At 41.5% G+C, this 23,959-nt stretch overlaps 1 protein-coding gene across 1 annotated transcript in view; it reads left to right on the top strand.

Annotated features, from left to right (window-relative positions):
• The first annotated feature begins 3,000 nt into the window (after positions 1-3,000).
• Positions 3,001-23,959, top strand: part of Wnt2 (Wnt family member 2) — a 41,713-nt gene continuing 20,754 nt past the window's right edge. Inside the window, exons 1-3 of the mRNA XM_048337903.1 lie at positions 3,001-3,288; positions 5,400-5,626; positions 11,103-11,380. Coding sequence (XP_048193860.1) covers positions 3,206-3,288; positions 5,400-5,626; positions 11,103-11,380 — 588 coding nt within the window. The 5' untranslated portion in view covers positions 3,001-3,205. The remainder of the gene's footprint in view (positions 3,289-5,399; positions 5,627-11,102; positions 11,381-23,959) is intronic.

Here is a 23,959-nt window from a genome sequence, read left to right as displayed (position 1 = left end):
GGCATTTATTGTTTCAATGTGGAGCTCACCTCATGTGTTTTCCTCATCTAGAAGATCACAGCTGTATGTTGCCTACTTACTGTCCAGTGCTTGAAATGATATGCCTTGTGGTTTTGTCCAATGTCATGGGCCTTTTGGTAAAACAAAACAGGTACCTGTTACTTTCTCATGGCTGGAAACAAAAGTCTTTAGTGCGCATTAACCTAAGTGCACAGAATAACTGATACTCAAATGTTTCTTTTGGTCAATAAGTGGCTATACTGGGAGTTACCACCTTAAGAAGCTAGTTCAGATTGAGAGACAAATTACTATGTGATTGAAGAAGTAACTCCATTTTTAAAGGGTGGAGATGGTTTGGTAGTAAATTAGTTCTTTTCTCTGCCCTGGGAGATTAGACAAACAATGGATCTAACTAAGAAAATAGACTGACTCATTTGGCTACAGTTTTATGCTGGAGTTACAAGCAAACCAATATTAATTTCCAAAAAGAGACTTGAGTTTTGAGTACTGTATATGAATTTTACAGTTGTTTCTGAGACTTGTCACTGAAGGAATAAACACTCCCACATTAAATTAATAGATTCAAAGGCATTTGGACTTCCTTCCCTTTGTCAGCTACAGCTAGTCTATAGTCATGTACAATTGCTTCCTTAACTTCATTAAGATGTAAGTTATGGTGAAATAAATGATTTTCTGTAAACCTTCATTTCTACTCTTCTCAAGCATTTCTCAAAAACCTCTCCTAGTTCACAGCTCATCTTCCAAGTGAAGACTACATTAAGAGAATTCGGTGCAGGAGGGTAGCAGGAGAGCTGTATGGAGCTCAGTAATGGTCACAAGTGGATAAGGGTGGAGTAGGGAGGGAAATGGAATCACAGATCTGGAAGAGACAAGTCATCTGGTCCAGACTGCCTCTAGACAGGTCAGAAGGGGTGTTTGGGTGGACCTTTTCTCACATCTGGATTTAGCCTCTCTTGAACTTTCTCAGCCTTTTGCCTTTCAGCAAAGCTGATTTCTGCTCTGAAGACATGTGGGCTTCCTCGTGTTCTTTGGGATGAAGTTCTCAGGGGCAGATTTAATTAGCTTTGAGGATGGTCCCTTCCTTTTCCAGGAGGCCTGTTTTAGGTTTAGGTCATTCCCCTGGCCTCACTATCAACTGAAGGGCAGGTCTCTTGGCCATTCAACAATTCCCAGGGTGGAGAGGAAAGGTTTCTAAGCCCATGGTCACAATCCACACACTTCTAACAGCCCTGTGTTTGTAAGGACACGATGTGCTGAGATGGGTGGGAGTTCGTGTTGGGGTTTTAAATGATCATTCTCTATAAAGGAAGCACATAAATGCCTACCTTCCCGAGGTACTCATCCACACCCCTATTTATTTACCATTAAATAAGAAACTTTGGCCTGGGGTCAGCCATCTCTCTCCACCCCAAGGGGCTGGACATGCTTTCAAAAAGAAAGAACCTGCGAGACAAGCCAGTGGAGGTGAATTTTTTGGCTTATTCTTAGGCTTCATCCAAGGAGCCTCGAGTCCACGCACTGAGCATCTCCGTTCTTTGCCATCGCGCCCCTCCCCCACCCGCGTGCACGCGTACACGGAGCAGAAATGCACCCCCTCCCCTTGCTCCCCACCAGCACCGAGCGAGCAGAACTTCCCCTGGGTCTCAGCCCAGCGATACGGAGCAGCCCTGGCGCCGAGCCCTGCTCTTCCCCGAGTCGTGGGTGGCGCGGTGCTTGTTTCCCTCCCCTCCCTTTCCGGACCCAAATGGGGATGTATCTGGGTCAGCCTGGGAGGGGCTGGACCTGCCACGGACCGGCGTGGGGGAGGGGGGTGGCGATGACAGCATCTTTCAGGTTTTTGGCATCTCTGGGCTTCGCGGCGTCCAGCCTTTCACCGAGCTGGAGCTGACGTTTGGCGGGTCCCAGCCCAAGAGGTGGGCGGGGTGGGGGTGAGGGAGCTATCATTCCGCTGTGGACGCGCCGCTCGTGCACGCGCGCGCGTGCACACACACGCCCGCGCGCGCGCCCCCCAGGGCACGCTCCTGGGTTGAGGGTGGGTCCCCCGCCCCAGGAAAAGAGCAATGGAACAGTTCACGGCCGCCTCGAGTTCCTGGTCTTCCTTCCTTTCCGGTGATAAACGGCGGGGCTCCACGCCAGTGGCCGCTCCAGATGCTCCACCCGCGCGGCTCGCCCCAGCGCCTATCTCGGCTCCTCGGGTCCCAGGTCCAGGACTGAGGGTCCCTTTCCCTTCGCAGGGCGCGCCGCACAGGCGAAACGCCCGGCCAGTGGGAGGTGCACCCCGAGCTGGGCTCCGACCTCGGGCGGATCCACCCTGGCCCCGCCAAGCCAGGGGAAGATCTGGGGAGGGGTTTGGCCAAGACGGTTGGGTGAGACCACCGCCCCCCCCCCCCCCAGGGCCAGGGACCCTCGGGCTCCGCTCCCTTGTCGCTTTTTCTATGAGGGGCTCGGGGATGGAGGCCATAGATCTGCATTTCCCGGAGGCCTAGCCCCTCCCTTCCCAACCTTGCGCCCCAAAGATACGGCAGCTCCCAACGCACACGCCCGTGGCTCTCCCCGCTCTCCGGGGCCCGAGGGGAGCAGGGAGTTGGAATCCTCGCGGGTTCGCCGTCGTGTGTTCAGTGCTCTTTCCATCCTTCTCCCGTTGGCTCGGGGACTTGGGCGCGCGTTCCTGAGGCGACAGCGCACCGGGGATGCTCTGTGGCGGGGAGATGCCCTAAGGGTGCCCGCGGAGGTGTTCCTCCCGCCCTGCCCACCGCACCCGCAATCATCTCTTGTCATCATTTCATCCACCGCCCCTTCCCCGTCAGAACCCCGCGCCCCCCGGCCCCACGCGGCGCGGCGCTCCCTCCCTCCGCTGCGCCCAGAGGGGGAGGGTGGGGGAGACCAAACAGGACCGGAGCGCGCGCGGGAGGCTCGCGGGGCTCCCCGCGCCTGGGGAATTGGGCTGTGGACGAGGCGGCCCCCGCTGGCCTTTATCGCTCGCCCCTGCTCGCTCGCTCGCTCGCCGAGCTCTTCTGAAACTTTATCAGCGAGTCTCGCCACTCGCAGACGCGAGCGGGGGGCGGGGGCGCGGCGAGGCGCCGGCAGCCGTGACGAGGCGCTCGCGGCGCGGAGCGCTTCTGCTCAGGGCACGCATGGCGCCCGCACACGGAGTCTGACCTGATGCGGACGCAAGGGGGTTACTATGAACGTCCCTCTCGGTGGAACCTGGCTCTGGCTCCCTCTGCTCCTGGCCTGGCTAGCCCCGGAGGTCGGCTCTTCATGGTGGTAAGTCCACGCACAAGGGCGCGAGGCGAGGACAACCAACGGGGGGGGGTGGGTTTGGGGAGACTTGGGGATTGTGGCCCGAGCCCCTGACTGCTGACCTCCTATTTTATTTCCCATTCCAAGCTGAGTCCCTTTGCTTTTCTCAAAACCCATTTCAGCTTTGACACGAAACACACACACAAACACACACACAACATAACAAAAAAACAAAAAAAAATCCACTCAACATGCTCACACTCATATGAACTCCCAAATCAGAGCTCTGATGTTTGAGGGGGGTCTTTTGGATACCATTTGAGCGAAGGCAAAATAATAATAATCCACCTATTTCTTATCGCATGGAGAGATTTGCTAGCATGTTCTCTGGCTATAGCACAGACATGTATGTAAATTCACCTTGAAAACTACAACCAACTCCCCCGCCTTTGTGCCCTCAAAAAACTGTCTGGAGATAAACGAATTCAGGCAGTCAGGAATTGTACAGCCTAAAGCCTGTGATTTTTGTATTATTTCTCGTCTTTCCACATTCCTAATGCTTCACCCCAGTGAGGCAGAAGAACGCGTTGCCGCCTCCAGGTAGGGACTATAGCCTTGATGTGAAGCCACTGACACTAAAGTGTCTAAGACATTACCCTGTTCAAAACCATCACCCCCAAAATTAAGCTTTGTTGCTGTTCTTCTCAGGTTGATGTGCAATTTATTTATTTTGCCTAGTGATGAAACCTCAGCATCCTAAAAGACCCAAAGGCAGATTCTCTACCTATCCAGAAACTCTTATCTCACAATTTTTTGAGGCATTGAAAGCTTTGTGGCTTTCTTGTACCTGGAAGTTTCAGAAGAGTGCAATACTTAGACTGGTTTTGGTGGGGTTTAGATACAATATTGGTAGGTTGGTAAATGACTGATCGATTGACAGAGATTAGATAGGTAAGTAGATCTTTTAAAAAAGAATCTGGCAACAATAAGGAATCTCAAAAATGAAAGACTAGAGCAGGGGACTTTCAAAGAAGACACTGGAGTTCAAAGGAACAAAATGCTGAGGGGAACAAGGGTTCAGTTCCTTCCTAAGCCTGATTTGAACAGGAAGGCGTTTAACCTTGACACTGCTGACATAGGATCAAAGATTGATTTATCAGACTGACCATTTTTCAATAAAATGACTATTTCTGTTTCCCTGGATATATAAACATTATTTATTACTCAGGCATTTTGTCACATTGTCTCTCAGCTGCCACTTAAATATATTTTTTGGAATTCACAGCTGTAACGATTTTATGATAATATAAAATAATGAAAATACAAGAAAAGGGCATTCTCCTTGTTTGATCGCTTCAAAAGACACCTATGGCTGCTTGGGTTATATAAAAGGTACCTTTCTAAACATTTCACAACTAATAGAGAACATCTGGGTAAGGATGATGATGTAATTTTTTTGTTAAAGTTTCTTTTCAAAAAGTACTTTATGGAGCTATAACACTGATTCTCCCAAACATTTAGCGTCCTTAATAACAATAGAAAGAGTTTTTTCCCCAAAGGTTTTCTATAAAAGCCAAACTGAGCTAGAAAATGGAAATATTTAAAGGATTCTTTAGTATGGAAAGAACGGCGTGTCTGTGGACAGAATGTAACATCAGATAGCAGCAGGTGTTGATTAGATAGATGTAGACAGTTTTCAAGACATGAGGTCAAATAAAAGGGAGTGAGCAACCTCTAAAAGTCAGCTGTCTCCAAAGCCAAGTCCAGACACATGGTGTCACTGAGAGCTCAGGCTTCTCCGGACAAATCTTTATGCCTTCTCCCCAATACACACTGCAACCCCCACCCTATCCAGTTCTGTCTGCAGAATTTCCTCTACTGCCCTGCCAGAGCATTGTCTGGTAGCCAGGAGACAGTCATCACTCCATTTGGAGGTGGCTTCGATTAGATAACTCATCATGCCTCCCTTGCTTGCTTCTTTGCTGAATTAAAACAAAATGACCCCTGCTGTTGAATGGGACCAAACTGATGAAGAATTCCTATTTGAAGAGTGCTTTAAGCTCAGGTGTGCCTGAGACCACTGAATCTTACCTGGCTGTTCACTTCATTCTCTTTTGTGTGTTGGTTTCTCACAGGTACATGAGGGCTACAGGTGACTCCTCCAGGGTGATGTGTGACAATGTGCCAGGCCTGGTGAGTCGCCAGCGGCAGCTGTGCCACCGCCATCCAGATGTGATGCGTGCCATTGGCCTGGGTGTGGCCGAGTGGACAACAGAGTGCCAGCACCAGTTCCGCCAGCATCGCTGGAACTGCAACACCCTGGACAGGGATCACAGCCTCTTCGGCAGGGTTCTGCTCCGAAGTGAGTCTCCTGCCTGCATCCACACCGGCAGGGCCCTCCCTGTGCATGCTCCTCAGAGTCCTTGCTGGTCTTGTACTGGATTGTGTTCAGTGGGTTTGCGCAGTTAGGTGTTAAGTGGCATGGTCTCACTGCGCAGATGAAGACTGTCATAATCAAAGAACTTGTCTAACTTATAGAAGATTGGCATAAAGTAGGGAGATTGGCCTCAGGCTGCTATCTTAGTGGGTTTTGTTTGTTTTTGCTCTGTCCTCATTTCAGCCCTGCTTATCCCATTAGGTCCATCATAATGAATGGTGATGATCCCTTAAGATCATCATTAGTACCAAAACAGACACCTACAAATGTTATGACAAAACTGAACACCTTCATCTCTCATTTAGCTGTTTAGCCTTGGGTCGTCCCATAACTAAAGTAAATTTGCAATCGATTATCAATTCCAGAAGGGCGGAGATTGCAAGTGCCCTGTGCATCTTACTTGGCATACTTGTCTTTCATTTCAGTGACTATATGAACTTGCAATGTGCATCTATCATTTTCCCAGCTACATGTGATGCTGCAAGACTATAAAAGACAGGATTAGAAAGCCTAAATGCATATTTATTTGCCTTAGGACACTTAAGCATAATCTAATTACATAATAAACTTCTTTAAAGTTCTGCACATTCAAAGTACTTCATTAGTTCAATGGAGAAAATTAAGTGAAAGTCAGGTTGTATTTTTGAATAATCACCACCTAAAAAACTGGAGCTTTTAGCATGCTTCAAAAAATAACTCTGGTCCTTTCTCTACAACTGTTCATGTGCAAACCCCAGAAACAGGGAACTTTACAGTCATTTTTGCCCACCCCTTTCCCCCATTCCCAAGAAAATCATCCAGGCAGTTCACTTGGTAATGCTTAACAGAGGGTGTTTCTATCATGCAATCATTACAGCCCTAGGGTTTTATGAGGCCAAATGCATAACTGAATGTCTCTAAAATCCCCCAAGGGCGTAGTACTCTCACTCTTAGAGTATCCCTAAAGTTAATTTACTGCAATATTTTGTGATTTTATTCTCCAGTTTAAGAACTATATTCTTCTGCATTCCTTTTGGAGTTTCGATATGACATTGCAGATTTTTGAAAGGATAATAGTAAACTTCAGCTTCATGGAATTTTAAGACTTCACCTAAATTAGCTCACCAGTGATTCAATTAAAGTGCTGGACCTTGCTTGTCAAAGAAAGTTTGCAAATATCTATCACAACTAATATTTGGCCATAATATTTACAGGCTCTCCATTGCTAGGTTAGAACAGGATTTGTTTTCTATTTCAAAGTGTGTACAGTTATCTTTATAGTGATTTCAAATTAGATGTACTTCTCACATATGGAAAGATCACTTCTAGATACATTCAATTGTATCCATTTGTGGGAAGGAAAACCATTTAGATCACAAATCAAGGAAGCAATTTTGATTAGTGATCCTGAAGAGATTATGTCTGCCATATCTGGGGATTCATTAATAAAACTCTTTTTGTGGGGTTGCTGAGAGGAAAGGAAGAGGTTAGAATTAGAACTGAAACTAACTCGACGTAGTCTGAAGCCTCAGGTAAAAAGAAATTACAACTTGTACTTCCTTTACATTTAGTTCATACAAATCTGAGTGCTTTGCCCAAATGCTCAGAACTTAAAACATTCCACTACATAGTTTCTTTCTATTCTTCACAGAAAACCAATTCTTTCTCAGTCATTTATGCAAACTCCTATGACTGTCAGTGATAATTTTTGTGTTGGTTATGGGAAGGCTGAATTTGGCCAAGAGCAGCTTATCCTGACATTCCAATGAAAGCTGTCCAAAGATTTTTTACAATTAATTACTTGATGAGAAATTTGCATGGTAGAGTTGTGAAGAACTCTTGTTTGGAAACTCAGATAAACTTGTAGATGAATAGGAAAGGCAAAGGTATGAAGAACATGTTGCTGAAATATCCCATTGCAATAAAACAAATTGGAGACTGCCTGCTTTGCTTTAAAGAAACATTTTAGGAACATTTGCATTTTACTCTTTGAACTCATGATCACTAATCGCAGGCAAAGAAAACCTAGAAATCTCTTGTAAAGGCTGGTGCCAGTGGCTCATGCTTGTAATCCTAGTGAGGCTGTGATCTGAGAATTACACACAAATCTGCAGGACACAAATCTTAATCTCCACTGAACTAGCAAAAAAAAAAAAAAAAAAAAAAACAGAAATGGAGATATGGCTCAAGCATTGGAGTGGCAGCCTTGAGCAGAAAAGGCAAATAAGAATGAGACCAAGAGTTCAATTCCCCTTGCCAGCACATGCTCAAATGCATTCATTCTCTCATGTGCATGTGCATGTGTATGTGCACACACACACACACTTTTTAAAAATGACATCTCCAGAATTCTAAAACAAATGGCTTAAGAAACAAAAAATATCATCCTTATAAATGTCAAAAAAAAAGTAAAGTATTTTTTTAGAGTTGAATAATCCATGACCTTCCAGAAACTCTACCTCGTGGTATGTTTGCCTTCCTAGGTAACAATCTCCCAACACAAAAACTATATCTGTGTACTTAATAGATTTCATTTAGTCCAAAAATGAAAATAACACCAATAGTAACACCTCAGGAACTGTACATATCACCATTTAGATTTGGATTTTGTTTTATTTTGGGACAGCCTTAGGAAGAATCAATTTTTCTAAGAAGAGGCCCAAGATCAAAATTTATTTTGTTACAAAGCCAGCTCTTGAAATGTGCTACTATTTTGCACATAGCACTTTAGTGATTCATGTAAAACACTTAACTGGAAACATCTTTAGGCCTTATTCACATGATACTAAAAAGTCTGAAGATAAAAGGAAAAACCATGGGGCTGGGGATATGGCCTAGTGGCAAGAGTGCTTGCCTCGTATTCATGAGGCCCTGGGTTCAATTCCCCAGCACCACATATACAGAAAATGGCCAGAAGTGGTGCTGTGGCTCAAGTGGCAGAGTGCTAGCCTTGAGCAAAAAGAAGCCAGGGACAGTGCTCAGGCCCTGAGTTCAAGTCTCAGGACTGGCCAAAAAAAAAAAAAAGGAAAACCAATCAATGTACCAAGTTTTTATTCAAATAAACAAACATCTAGATATTTAGTAATGCATTTCAATGATAAATGACACATATTTAGAAAGGCAATTTTTCTCTTGGGAAATTATTTCTGAATTGTAGCAAATTGTGATTCCCCCCCTCTTTTTTTTTGCCAATCATGGGGCTTGAACTCAGGGCCTGAGCACTGTCCCTGGCTTCGTTTTGCTCAAGGCTAGCACTCTACCACTTGACATACAGTGCCACTTCTGGCTTTTTGTATCTATGTGGTGCAAAGGAATCGAACCCAGGGCTTCATGTATACGAGAAGAGCACTTTACCACTAGGCCATATTCCCAGCCCCAATTTCCCCCCCCCCCCTTTGAGCCAACAAATTAACGTAACGGTTTGCAAGTTACACAGAACTAATTCTGCATCTAAAAACTCATCTTTACTATCTTGTCACTGATATTCTATCCTCCATGTCTTCTATACTATTCCCCTAAAAGATTATTTCATCAGATTTCTCCTTTTTCCCGCTTAAAAACTAAACATAGCAATACATACTTCAAGCATTTAGGAAGATTCTCCCTATGTCGCATCTCTAAATGTGGACCCTGCACTCCAAATCCAGAAACTAGGCATTACAAGATAAACAAGGCAGCTGTGAGCTATGAGAAGGGTATACATTTTATTTTTCTAAAGGCTGCTGCTAGAAATTAAGCTACATTTGCACCTCTTGATCATCTCTGTGTACACAGCATCTCAAGTCCTCTTGGAATGTTTAGGATGTTTATGTCATAAACTGGGACACTTAAAACAACTCTCAGGACCACACATTCTTCTCAGAGGAGGAGCGCATTACCCAGCTACCTGTGGCAAATATTCATCTAATTGACTTTTATTGGGCTATGAGGACATGACTGGGTTCTTTCTTTTTTTTTTTCTTCCAAATAGAAGTTTTTGAGGGAGATATTTTCTGAAGGCTGAGGTAAGTGCCATTTAATATGGGGTAGATATGTTTTCCTGATTTTTTTAATAATGGGACTAGCAGAACAAATATTGTAAGGGATGTATAATAAATTGTAGCCCTGAATGACAAACGGAAACAAGCAGGGCTTCAATGTGAAAATGTGGTTCATTCTCCCAGATGTGTGGTTCAAAATGTCACACTCCTCTTGACATACTGAATCACTGAATATTTCTCTTGCTTTCAGCCTTGCGTTGGCATTAGGTAGTCTGGCTCTTTTTTGATTATTAATATATTTGCTGCAGCAACCATTAATAAAAAAGCATGCTAATAACAATGAAATACAGCTCCACTTGAAAAACGAGGTGCACGAGGACCCTAAAGAGCCTTATATCTGCCACTATACTACAACACCGTGTTATGAGTTACTACAGATTATTAAAATAATTTAATGTAGTTATTGCACTGAAATATGTACCTTTCAGCCTGTAAGTGAAAGTAGCCTGCTCTCTAATAAAGAACAATTTTAAGAAAGCACCCCAAAGGGTTCTTGCCCAACTCTAATTATAGGCGGTAAATTTGTTTCCTTCCAGAAAAACCAAAGGAAAGCTTTTCACTGTCTTTTACCCAATACTGGTGATTAGTGCAGGTGTTCCAGAAGAAAGTAAATTCACCCTTAAGAGTTAGATATAGTATGTAACTCAAGGATATTGCGTATTGCCTTCAACAATCTCTCAACTACTTGTGAAAGTTGATGCCAAGCCAGAGCTCTCCAGTGTTAATGCCACAGGCTGGTTACTGCCACAAGCCTCTTCTCACCTCCGCCGCTAGATTTCTTGGAAATCAGTGTTCATCAGTTGAATGCACATGAAAGTGCTCAGTAATCTGTGGATGTTTGAGGGGTTTGTGTGGTTTTGTCTTTTCCTTGTTTATCTCCAACAAACAATCTTTCCACTTCACCCTTTTGAGTAGCTAAGACTACAGGCAACACCACTATGCTCATCTTGAAAGGAAACTGTGATATCATGAATACTGATCACATTTATGGAACACAGGACAGAATAGTAAAATCCACACTGTATCTTATGGATGAAGAAACTAAGATGACAGATACCATGCTCCTGCTTCATATGACAACCTAGGGTTCTAGGTGAATGGACTTAGGTGAGACATTGGAAGTAGGAGCCACCATCTTTGCCTTTTTATATTCTGTATTTAAGAAGAGTTGCCCAACAGATACCTAAAGTGACAAAAATTGACATCAGGGGGAAAGGAATCATATTCAAGGAAAATTCTAGACTCTAGAAAATAACCCTTCCAAAATGCCCAGTGCCTTTGTCAGTGGTAAAGTATGCCCAAAGAGAGATCAAGCCCTTGTGTAAGAATCATTCGGAACCACCCATCCTAGATCACTTTTAAGAAAAGCATTTTTGTTTCAGGTAGTCGGGAATCTGCCTTTGTTTACGCCATCTCCTCAGCTGGAGTTGTATTTGCCATCACCAGGGCCTGTAGCCAAGGAGAATTAAAATCCTGTTCCTGTGATCCCAAGAAGAAAGGAACGGCTAAGGACAGCAAGGGCACCTTCGACTGGGGTGGCTGCAGTGATAACATTGACTATGGGATCAAATTCGCCCGTGCCTTTGTGGATGCCAAAGAGAGGAAAGGGAAGGATGCCAGAGCCTTGATGAACCTTCACAACAACAGAGCCGGCAGGAAGGTATGGAAATGCAACCATGCTCATTTTGAAGACTACGTGGCCTTATGACTCATTCAGGCAGAGCTTATCTTCAGCTTTCCTAAAGTTGATAAAACACGGTGTAGTCACAACTTCCCACTGCCCCTCAGCCCAGAGATGTTTGTTCTAAAGCCTACCACCAACTGGGTTGGAAGATCCACACCCGTGCTCCACCTTCCTTCCCCCAGCTGAGCCCAGTGCGTCCACCCATTGCTTTTGGCGTGGTGGTGAGTGTCCAGTGGTTTATGGTCCCTTTGGATACTGTATTGTCTGGGCAGGAGATAGAGTCTGTGGCTTAGAGCCAGACTGTAACCTTAGCTACAAAGGAAGATGAGTTCTGAGGATGGACGTTTGTAGCTTGCTTAGGCAGGACAGTCCATGAACTCTTCAATTAATCACACAAAAAAGCCCAGAAGGGTAGCTGGGACTCAAATGGTAGAAAACTCAAGTGACAAAAAGCTAAGGGATAGCACTCAGGTCCTGAGTTTAAGTCCCAGACCAACACACACACACACACACACACACACACACACACACACACACACACACACACAGTTGTTTAGAGTAACAATGCTATATTGACTACTTATATCTATGGGACATTAAGACATAACGCATCTTTTCCTAAAGTTTTCCTGAAAGCCATTCACCAGGCATGGTTTGTTGGCCTGTGATTCGAGGATGTTCTCTTTTGGAGCCACGCCAGCCCCAACCATAAAGCCCTAGCTGTGGTTTCTGATACTGTATGCATAAGGGGACAGAGGAAGACCCATTTCCTTTCCATGGCCCCCTTTCCTTTCATCTTCATGAACATCCTGATCTGCTGACATCTGGTCAGTCAGTAGTCATGCTTACGCACCCAAATTGTTCCATGAGAAAACTGAGGCACGATGTATTCAAAGCGAGTTAGTAGAACTCAGGTTTCAACTCATTGTCCAAGTGTGCTTCTACCTGGGATGGAACCATTTGAATGCCAGTGTTCCAATCCAAGGATAATCTCATCCTTTCTAGATGGAGGCTTGACCAGAGAACGAATAACAAGAGAATCTGAATGCAGTTGCTTGTGCCTTTTTGTAGAAAACATAAACTGACCAAGCAAAAGAAATACTGGACCAGAACTATTATGGACTAACCTAGCTGTCAATGGAAAGAGATAACTAGGATTTGTCTTTTATTGGCCCCCACAAAAATGTGCTTGATATTACTATACAAAGAAAGATAGAGCTAAAATTGAAAGGCAGGGGAGGGGTAGCTTAAATGATAAAAAGAATAGAAAAAAAAACAAACCACATATCTGTTTGGATGTAATCATTTGACTAGGGTCCTGGAGAGAACAAATCTCATTTAAAAGAAGTTGAGAGGAAACAACTCTTACATAGCACATGTACTAAGATGAGTGTGAACTGAACTGTTTACAAATAGTACCTTTTCTGAACTTTAAAAACTAACATTCCTTCTTTTTTAAAATAAATTTATTAACTTATAATGACTACGGTCAAGAATATAGACTGTGGTTGTACAATCGACAACTGTTGGTAACTGTTGTTTGTGCAGTGATTTAGATAAAAGCATTTTACATTGACCTTTGTTTTGACCTTGATAGCACACATATAAGTTATAATGTGTGGTGTCTTTGATAGGACTGGGCTGCTTAATTATTCAGAGAGGATATAGAGTTAGATGAAAGCACATGATCTTACACAGTATCCAAAAGAATGTGGGCTTATCAAAATAAAGGTTAATTTCACAAAATAGGTCATTTGGTATTGGATTTTTCAACTCTTCAAGACAATAGATCCTAGCTATTATATCCTAGGCCCTCTATAACCATGACTTTGAATGTAAATCATGTGATTATTCACTGTGTGGAGAAGGTGAACAGCTGTCAGGCCTCAGATATTCTCCTGCCTACTCTGCAAAACTTAGGAGGCTACTTTTGAATGGAACAAAAGTGCACATACTGACTTTTTAAAATGTGGCTTTAATTAATGGTGGGTGGGCAGACTTTTTCAAGGAGATGCATGATGTCAGTGAATATGAACTTTAATGAGAGTCAATGCATTGAGATAAACATGCGTCTCTAATTCTCTTCTTGCAGTCATTAGATTCCCAGTCCCTACTCCCCTTTGTACCAGCAGAAGGCCAGTGGAATAAAAATGAGAACAGGCTGGGCTTGTGTTTGAAGGCAAGTCTCTTGAGCTAAGCCTCCTATTGACCTGACTCTAGAAAACCTCAGCTTCCCAGGGCTGACTGCAACATCAGTCTACTTTTTTCTTCTTTGTACTTTTCATAGTATTTTCCAATGTGAAAGATGACTATCTCCTACTTTAAAAACTGTGAAGAGTCATAATGAGATGGTGGATGGAAAATGGATCCATTTTATTAAGAGCAAAGCCATCTTTCCCAAGGTGGTTCTGTGTAGTCAATGCTAAAAGTCAGAATTCAACACTGTCATTCCATTAGGTCTTAAATTTCCCTCAGTATTTGAACTGTTTAATTCATGTATTAAAGCAGCTAGTTAGAGCACCCTCGTGTGTCTCTGTACTGTAATATCACTTAAATCATCTGTAATTTCATTTCTTTTCATCACAGTTTCAGCAGTCTTTATAACAATATTTTTTCATTTCATGTTCTCTTGTGGCTCATCTTTGATTGAGTCTAGTTTTCTATCTCCAAAGAGAATGAAGAAAATAAGTTTACCCAGCATAAGCACATTCTCTTAAAAAGAAAATACCACAACTTACCTCAGCTACTCATTTTAGATCTAAAAATGCCAGGCTATAAAAACTTGCAAATTATATTAACATAGGTTTAGGTAAATTACAAGTGAAAGGTGTTTGGTCAGCATCTACTGTCTGTTCTTTTCACAAGCTAGTAAATTCATTTACTCTTTCCTCTAAGAAGAAATAATCACAGCCTTAAGTTTCCAAGGAGAAACAGCATCAGAATGACTCTTGTAGCCAAACACTACCCCTTCAATCACTCTGCAAGTTTCCATAGGAATAAAAGTTTCCTAGAAGTAAGGGAATGCCATAAAAATATTTTATTCTCTTGTCCATAGAAAAGAAAGGACATGGCATGTGAGATTGCCTTATATTAATCTGGCAACCCCAGTAAATTTTCTTACTGTTGTTGTTCGCCCTCAGATGTAATGAAAAAAGGTGGTATGTAGTACTATGGGAAGACAAGGGTGAGGCAAATAGCTCAGAACTCTGCATGTCATAGGTACTCAGTAAAAGCCAGATCCTTTCCCACCAGAGAAATAAAAGGATCCTTGTAACTCAGGTGAGAGAACTCAGTACAAACCAGTACTATCATTTGGGATTCAGTTTGATGGTCCACTATCAACACACCCATCTTCTGTGCAGCCTAACACAGAAATAAAAACTCATAGATACTGACATCTGATTTATAAAGTACTACCAAATGTTCTACAATAGGACTGTTCCTAACCCTATAGGAATAAAACTATTATTAATATTTCTTTTTTTTTTTTTTGTCCAGTCCTGGGCCTTGGACTCAGGGCCTGAGCACTGTCCCTGGCTTCTTCCCGCTCAAGGCTAGCACTCCGCCACTTGAGCCACAGCGCCACTTCTGGCCGTTTTCTGTATATGTGGTGCTGGGGAATCGAACCTAGGGCCTCGTGTATCCGAGGCAGGCACTCTTGCCACTAGGCTATATCCCCAGCCCTATTATTAATATTTCTAATGAAGTTGGGCCCAGAAGGGACAAAGTGATTCACTCAGGATCATGGATGAAATCATGACACTCTGAACTTGGGGTTTCAAGCCCATTCATGTTTGTCTACAGGCATGTGTTTCTATTTCCCCGTTCTTGTGGCTTTGGAATTTCTAAGAAAAACAAAAGTTATTTCTATTTTATTTTTCCTAAGGAATAATAATAGCAATAGTTGTTGCTGCCCGTCAAAGGAGTTCTGCTAATGAAAATGTATCTATCTATACCTCATAAATTTTCTACAGTGAAAGTACATTCGTTTTTAGCAAAGGAAAAAAAAACTTGCTTTACATGTTGAAAACCAGATGCCACATAGTGAACACACTTTAAGATATTTGACCTTCCTGTGATTCCCCCATCTCCTCTCTCTCTCCCTGCACTGGGGATTAAAAACCCAGGGTGCTATCACTTGATATACCTCCATTAGGATAGCAAGCTATCCTAAATGGCATGACAGCAAAATCAGGTAAAGTCAGCTGAAGAAATAAAGGCTTATGTCACAAAAGAATGGACTGATTGAGCTGGAGATAAAGATATAGCAGGGATGAGATAGAGAAATGTTTTACAGAATCTAGAATCTAAGACAAGAAAGATACTGGAGCAGAAAGTATCTCAGGAAGTAGAGGAGTGCCCAGGACCCTATGGTAGAGCGGGAGAGTCAATGTTAAAGGGAGCTGAGGCTGGAAATAGGCCTCAGCCAACTTCTGAAGAGTTTCAAATACCATGCAGAGACATTTGGATGCCCTTGGGAAGGCAAGAGGAAAGTGCTGAACAATGGGAGAGAAAAATAAATATTTAATATCCAGTTTTTATGCATTTGTTAATTTTTCTTGACTCTCTTTTGAAAGAGTATGGATAGCAAAGTTCACATTTGAATTGCTAACGTACAAATTAAATATTTTCTTCAGAAAGTATTAGATTTCTATCTTCCTGAAGTTCATTGAAGCTTAAACATAAATATAAAAACTGATAAAATATGCTTCTAGATGTCTACTAATAGTAGAAAAAATAGCATGTGGCAACTGTATTGATAGTGATGTATTTTCAGTGTTATCATTGGCTACTATACTCATTACAAGTTCTAAGTGGTAGGTCTCATCTTGACTGGGCTAGTGTGGAAGACAGGGGCTCTGAGATCTGAAAACTGGCTTGGTTATTTGAGTACAGGCTAGACAGTTAGCTGACTAGAGTCTAAGTATAAAATAAAGATTATACAAATATGCAACATGTTTTAAGCAAGCCTAAGATACAAGTATCATCCACATTTTGCACATAATGATAGGTTAGAGTAGCCAAAATTAGCAAATAAATTAAATGTATTTGCTAATTGAACTAATCTGAAATGTAACTTCACTGGGTGCCTTTTATTTCATATGAGGTGAGTTCCTGAGGTGAAGAGCCTGAGAGTGTCTGGTTACATGCTGTGCCCACACAAGCACCATACTAGGTCACTACGGATGAGTACCAAGATCACTGAGTGTGATACACTGCAGCACTGGGATAGAGCAGATATTTGTAAGTAAGGAAATGCTTCCAAATGAAACAGAAAATAGATAGTATACTAGATATAATCACAGTCTTACAGGCAAGGATATTTAAGTTCTAATAAAGCCTTCAAAGAGTAGATCTCTTGGTACTGCTTGAGTAAACAAATCATGGGTCTGGCCTCAGAAATCTACGATATGATTTTTAAAAGAAATCACTCTTTTAAAATGAGCCAGGAGTTGGGGCTCAAGCCTATAATCCTACTCAGGAAGTTGAGATCTGTGTGTCAAAGTTCAAGGCTAACTGAGGCAGAAAAGACTGATACTCTTAATCTCCACTTAATCAGCAAAAACCCAGAAGTGGAGCTATGGCTCAAGTGGCAGAGTGTCCTTGAATAAGCCAAGTGAGAGTACAGGCCTTGAGTTCAACCTCCAGTAATAACACACCCATACCACACATACAGAATCAATAGGAAAGAAAACAGTGAAAACAAGCTGCACCCTTTCTTCACCCCAATCTTCAATAATTTTGAGCATCTTTATGGGATACAAGTCTTATTTAGCAGCTATTTTATTTTATGATTATTTTTTTAATTCATAAAGTTAAATACCTTTTGAAAAAATAGGTCAGTTCTGTGTCACACCTGTCTTGATGGATCTAAAACTAGTATATATGGTGTATATCACATAAATAATTTTTAAAAAGCCAGAATTAAAGTCTCTGAGCAGGAAATAACTTAACAAAATTGTTACAGCTCCATGTAAGGATCTACTATTAGAGTGCAATGTTCTCAGACCTGCCTCATTAGTCAACTGGAATTACTATATATATGGTTAGTCAACAGTAAAGTTCTTGAGTTCCACAAATATAAATTCCACACCTTATATTTTCTAGGTAAGCAAGCCCACCCACAATCACTGTTTTTAAAGGATGACGGAGCTCAAGATATCACAATGCCTTATTGAAGCTAATAAATGTTTACATAGGCAAATCAACGGTACAGTTTGATGATAAATATTCCTTGTTTCTCTAGTTTGACAGTGTATATGAGTGAAATGTATAGTCTAGCTTCAATGATTTCCATCTTGGAAATGTGGGCCTTTCCAAAGGATTTAATTATTAATAAATGTACTTGGCTCTTAGCCAGCATGTAAAAGTTAAATAATAGGTTTTTATTGTGTGTTTTCCTCAGGAAAATGGATATAAGATCAGAAATGGGTTAGCTATTTTGTAGACTTACCTGAACTAAAAAGTGAGGCACTAGTGTGTGTGTGTGTGTGTGTGTGTGTGTGTGTGTGTGTGCGCGCACGCGCACGCACATACATGCATTCATGCCTTTCCTGGGACTTGAACTTTTTGCTCAAGGCTAGTGCTCTACCACTGTGCCACAGTTCTTCTTTTAGCTTTTTTTGGTGCCTAATTGGAGATAAGAATCTCATGAACTTGCTGGGAATATGGCCTAGTGGCAAGAGTGCTTGCCTCGTACACATGAAGCCCCGGGTTCCATTCCTCAGCACAACATATATAGAAAATGGCCAGAAGCGGTGCCGTGGCTCAGGGACAGTGCTCAGGCCCTGAGTTCAAGGCCCTGTTCTGGCCAAAGAAAAAAAAAAGAATCTCATGAACTTTTTTGCCTGGGCTGGTTTGAACATCAATCTGAGAGTACTAACATTTTTTTAAACACATTATCTAATAATCTAGTATAAACACAACATGTTACATGTTTAAAAACACTTTAAATAATGTAATTTTAACACAGCATGTAAAAACTTTGAATAAATTATAAGTCGGATTCTAAGGCAAAGTCAATTGTTATACTGAAAAATATTTTACATAATTGAGAGTGGATAGAATTTTTTCTGATTGGAAAAGAATTAGCATACAGATACAAACTTAAAATGTGTAGGTACCCACAAGAAAAAAAATTCCCCTTATTCTGTGAAGAAGTCTGACAAAAGAAATCCTAGAAGTTTCTTGGGATTCATTTTCAGAAAAGCTGACTTAAGACACCATAATTTTATTTTTGGGAGGAGAAGCTTGCCTTTATAACTAGCAAAATAATTATTTTCAAACTGTAATTAGTGATGCAAACATTAAAGAAAAAAACTTGTGGTACTCTATGAATTTGTGGAACATGAACCCTAAGGATTGGCAAGCTCCAGTATGAGAAATACTGTAAGTGATTTAATGTATAGTTGCTGTTGGACAGGCTCAGATTATATGCTCCCTGCCTGGCTATCTCAGTGTCTCAAAACCATTGCTAGATGACTCAATATTCTCATCCATTAACCAGGTCAATTAGTATCTCCAAAAAGGAGACCATAATATGCCTTGCATGTTTGTACAGATTAAGCAAAATACAGAATACAGAGCATTTAGCATGGATCCACACATGGTAAGAACTTAATAAATGTTTTTCCTCTGAACATTGGGGCAGAGAAATATACAATCGAATTGTTCTATACTATACAAAACATGCATTTTCTTTTTCCATAGCTCTCTCCTCATCAACCAAAAACATTCACAATTCTGTGGTATAGAAATCCAATATCCAATATTTTTTAATTATTGCAAATTTTTTAAAAATATGCTGGTTGCCAGTGTCTTATAACTGCAATCCTAGCTACTAAGAAGGCTGAGCATCATAGTTTGAAGCTAGCCCTAGTAGGAAATTCAGTGCGACTCTTATCTCCAGTTAACCACTAAAAAGCTGGAAGTGGAGTTATGGCTTAGAATGAGGAAGCTAAGTGACAGTGTCCAGGCACTGGGTTCAAGCTCCATTCCCAGTATAGGCACGTGCACATACGTACACACACACACACACACGTGCGTGCACACACGCGCACACACAAAGTTTGTTAAATACTGCAATAGATAAAAGCCTTTAAGTTTTAAAATGCTCAAAGATTGAAGGGCCATTTAAAAATACTAGTAAGATTTTAGCATGGGAGTAATTACAACTCTATTGAAGAGATTTGTTGTAAAAAGTAGTTTGTGAAGATAAGGATGGTTTCTCTGCAGCTAGACATGAAAAGAGTACTTCTGGAGTTAGGAGTCTTCACATGCAGCTGTCTTATTCTAAAGTAATCATGCAAATAATCAAATAAATATTTCCAGGATGCTACATGGTAAGTATTAGAGGGCATTCAGAAAGGAGTGAGAGGTTGATTAAGAACTGTGCTGGCCAGCTTGGTGATAAAAGATCCAGGAAGGCACTGTGCTTGACAAGAAAAGAATGAAATTCTGACAGCAATCCGTAGTAAGACTCAAAGGAGAAAGCGGATCTATGCAGTGGCTTGGCCTTAAGGTGTGTTGTTGTTTGTTTTGCTTTGTTTTTTGTACTGGTAGTAGGACTTCACTTGGGGACTCTTGCTCTGCCTTAGACTTCTCCATTTAAGTCTGACACTCTATCGCTTGAGACAGGAGGTAGAGCCTGGCAAGTGATAGAGCGCCACTGATTTTACTGGTTCACTGGAGATGAGAGTCTCATAGACTTTCCTGCCCAGGCTGACTTTAAACTGGAGCTTCAGATCTCAGCCTCTTGAGTAGTTAGGATTACAGGTGTAGCCAGCCTCATCTGGCTAACTCACACAAAGGAGATAGAATGCACTGTGACTGATTCTCCTTTGAGTTCTTTTTTTCTTTTGTACAGACAGTACTTGTACATAGCACCAAAAACAACAAATTAAGCAATGTATGCAAAAATGGGAAAGTTTCTCCTCTTAAAATTTTCTCTCCTGGGGCTGGGAATGTGGCTTAGTGGTAGAGTGCTTGCCTAGCATACCCTCCGTTTGATTCCTCAGTACCACATAAACAGAAAAAGCCAGAAGTGTCACTGTGGCTCCTGTGGTAGAATGCTAGCTTTGAGCAAAAGGAAGCCAGGGACAGTGCTCAGGCCCTGTGTTCAAAGACTGGCAAAAAAAAAAAAATCTTCTCTCCTACTACATTCCAAAATGTAAAGTGAGGCTGTGGGCAAAATATATCTAGCTGCATCTTTTCTTTCCACATATTTTTCAAATGATCCATGTGGGCCAAAAATTGTTTAAATGATTGTTTAAATGAGAGCTAAAGAAATAAGAGAGCTCAACAAACACTTAGAAAGTAAAAAGCAACAGAGAATGTGGCTCAAGTGGTAAGACACTTGCCCACCAAACCCAATGCTCTGAGTTCACACTGGTGTACTGCAAGTGAAAGCATTCTAATAGTTAAAGAAGGAGAGAAACCAAGCAGTCTAACAGAGTAAGGGTGAGCAGAGCAGATTGGGATGGCACGATCAGATGAGGCAACAGTCAAAGTTAAAACTAAAATGCCATGAGAAAACAGGGATTAAGAGAGAAATCCACAGATAAAACAGAACCTCCTCTTGTTCCTTCTACCCATCAGCAAAAATCCCAGATTTCTGGCATTCCCCTAGGTTTTCTGGACTTAAAGGATCTTCAACATCATAGTTAATGCTCTGTTTACTCACCAGAAACAAACAAACCACCAAAAAAAACCCTTTGGCCCATAAGTCCCACCTTTATAACCAGAGAGCCTGATTCCTTTTTATTGCTTTGTTCCTTTTTTTAAATAAACATTTGCTTTATTAGCACACATTAGTACATGGGGGTTCACTGAGACACATATAACCACACATGTACATACAGCATACATATATAACACACACACACACACACACACATATATATATATATATACATCTACCCCATTACTCTCTACCACTTCATCCTTAAGTATACAAAGACTGTCCAGGAATTTCTTCCATTTAACTTAGTGACATAGATGAAAACGATCAGAAATGAAAGAAAAATAACTTCCAAAGAAAAAGCAATAATTGAGGGACAAGGCAACAAACAGTACAAGAAATGTATCCAATGCCCAACGTATGATACTGTAACCTCTCTGTACATCAGTTTGATAATAAAAATTTGAGAAAAAAAAAGAAAAAGCAATAATTTAGAGATGAAATGAAGAATATAGATGCACTGAATAATGTAACTAACACATCTGTGCATATGTAATGAAAGAGAAAACCCTACTAAAATTTATTAAAATTCAATTTAACAGAAGCTACAAGTAGTCCATTATAGTAATTACTATGGGGATTTGGTGCAGTACAAAGATAGATAATGGTCATTATCCTTAAAGAAGTATTGGAAAACAATAGATCAATTAAACAAATACATTTTTTTGACTGGGCATCGGACTTGAACTCAGAGTCTGAGAGCTGCCCCTAAGCTTTTTTGCTCAAGGCTAGTGCCCTACCACTTTCAGCCATAGCACCACTTCTGGTTTTCTGGTAGTTGGTTCATTGGAATCAAGAGTCTCACAGACTTCACTGCCCAGGATGGCTTTTAGTGAAGATCCTCAGATCTCAGCCTCCTGAGTAGCTAGAATTACAGGCATGAACCACCACAGCCTGGCTAAGATGAGGATTTTTTAATAAGAACCTAACTAGTTTCTCACAGAGATTAAAGAGAATATTAGCTTCCATAACATAAGAAAAGGAGGCTTTGAAATAGCACCAGCTAGAGAACATGGAAGAATTGGGGATGGTAAAGCAAAGAAACTTCCTGAAGAGAAACCAAAAAGCCTTAAAGATCAATGCAGTTTAAAGAGGTCCACCAACACCTGCCTTTTCTCAGCCAGTTTGAAGTCATGTATCAAATGGGCAGACAGATAGAGTGGCCATGTCAGTGTTGCTGCTGGAAAGAGGCTGCATCAGAGCATGGAGCTGGGAAGCACAGAGCTTTCTGGGAGATAGTTCATGTATGCTGTCTCTGGCTAGCCGCTGGAGACCATACAGACCAGCCCCTGGTTGATGGAAACTGATCATCCCCATAGACTGGCAAATCCCCCTAAGAAAGAAACACAAACAGAAAGCTCTACTCCTTTAAACTTACCAGGTGGTCGAGTCGTTTCTCTAAGGAGAAATGAGTAATGGGGAGGGGGTAGGAGCCAGTAATGTTACTCTGGTGTAATGTCTTCCTCATGCAGCTAGGAAGAAAGTACTGAAAAAAACATGAGATGAACTATAAAGACATAGAGGATTGATTTAGAAGGTTTGGGACCTGATTAGAATGCTAATGAGGGGAGGCAAATATTAAAGAGAATGTTTTAAGCCGGGTGCCCATGTCTCATGCCTCTAATCCTAGCTACTCAGAAATCTGAGATCTGAGGATCTTGGTTTGAGACAGCCCAGCGAGGAAATTCCACAAGACTCTTATTTCCAAAAAAGCTGAAATTAAAGCTGTGGCTCACAGGCTAGAGCACTAGCTTGAGCACAAAAGCTCAGGGACAGTGTTCAGGCCCTGACTTCAAGCCCCAGGATTCACATGAGTGGGAGAGAGACAGAAAGGGGGTGGGGGAGAGGAAAGAGGGCGAAAGGGAGGGAGGGAATGTCTCAGTGCTAAAGAATCTGAGAGTCCAGACTGAAAAATCCACCAGTGTTAGGCAAGATTAATGGTGGAAAAATGCTAAAGTGTGTTACTTCAGAACAACAAGAGTAAGAGAGAGTCTAGAAGCTTTCATGGAGGAAAAACATAGAAAGTGAACTGAAAGCAAAAACCAATACATTTTCAAAGAACCATCCAAAGGTTGTATTTCCCGTCTTCAGAACTAGAAGCTAAAACCCTGCAGAGACATACCTTCAACATTTTGAGAGAAAATTATTTCAATGCAGAATTCTATACCCAGCCAAGCTATTAATCAAGTGTGAAGGCTGAAGGAAGACATCTTAGACATGCAAGAATTCAGAAAATGTATCCTCCATGCACCTTGAAGGAGTTACTCAAGAATGCACTGCCACAAATGGAAAAAATAAACCAAGAAAGAAAAAAATATGACATGAAGGAGATAATGTACTCAGTATAGGAAGCCACGATACTGGCCAGTCCAGGTTGGAAAAAGAGAATGAAGCCTAGGTAAAATGATTGTAAAGTCAGAAAACACAAAGTTACAGTCATTGCAATTGATAGCAAGTAAAATGAGAAAATTTCCAGACTTCATTCTAGGAACATTCTTCATTGCCAGGGAGGTTGTAGAATTGAATTAAAGATAACAAGGTGTAGTCCCAGCACGGTACTAACTCTACTCAGCTGCAAAATTAATCATAGAGTCACACCTCAATATCTGGGGCAAGTAGGTTTCAGATCCTCCCCACATGAACACCCAAATTCAAAGATATTCAACCTCTTATCTAAAATAGCATTTGCATATTCTACACATCCTCCCATATTCTTGAAATCATCTCTAGATTACTTATAGTATCTACTAAAATATAAATGATACGTAAATTGTTGCTATCCCATATTGATTTGGGAGTAATGATGAGAGTCTCTT

Source organism: Perognathus longimembris, chromosome 2 (genome assembly GCF_023159225.1).
Source record: "Perognathus longimembris pacificus isolate PPM17 chromosome 2, ASM2315922v1, whole genome shotgun sequence".
In the NCBI taxonomy this organism is placed as follows: domain Eukaryota; kingdom Metazoa; phylum Chordata; class Mammalia; order Rodentia; family Heteromyidae; genus Perognathus; species Perognathus longimembris.
The sequence above is the reverse complement of the archived record's forward strand: the minus strand, read 5'-3'. Positions and strand labels throughout refer to the sequence as shown.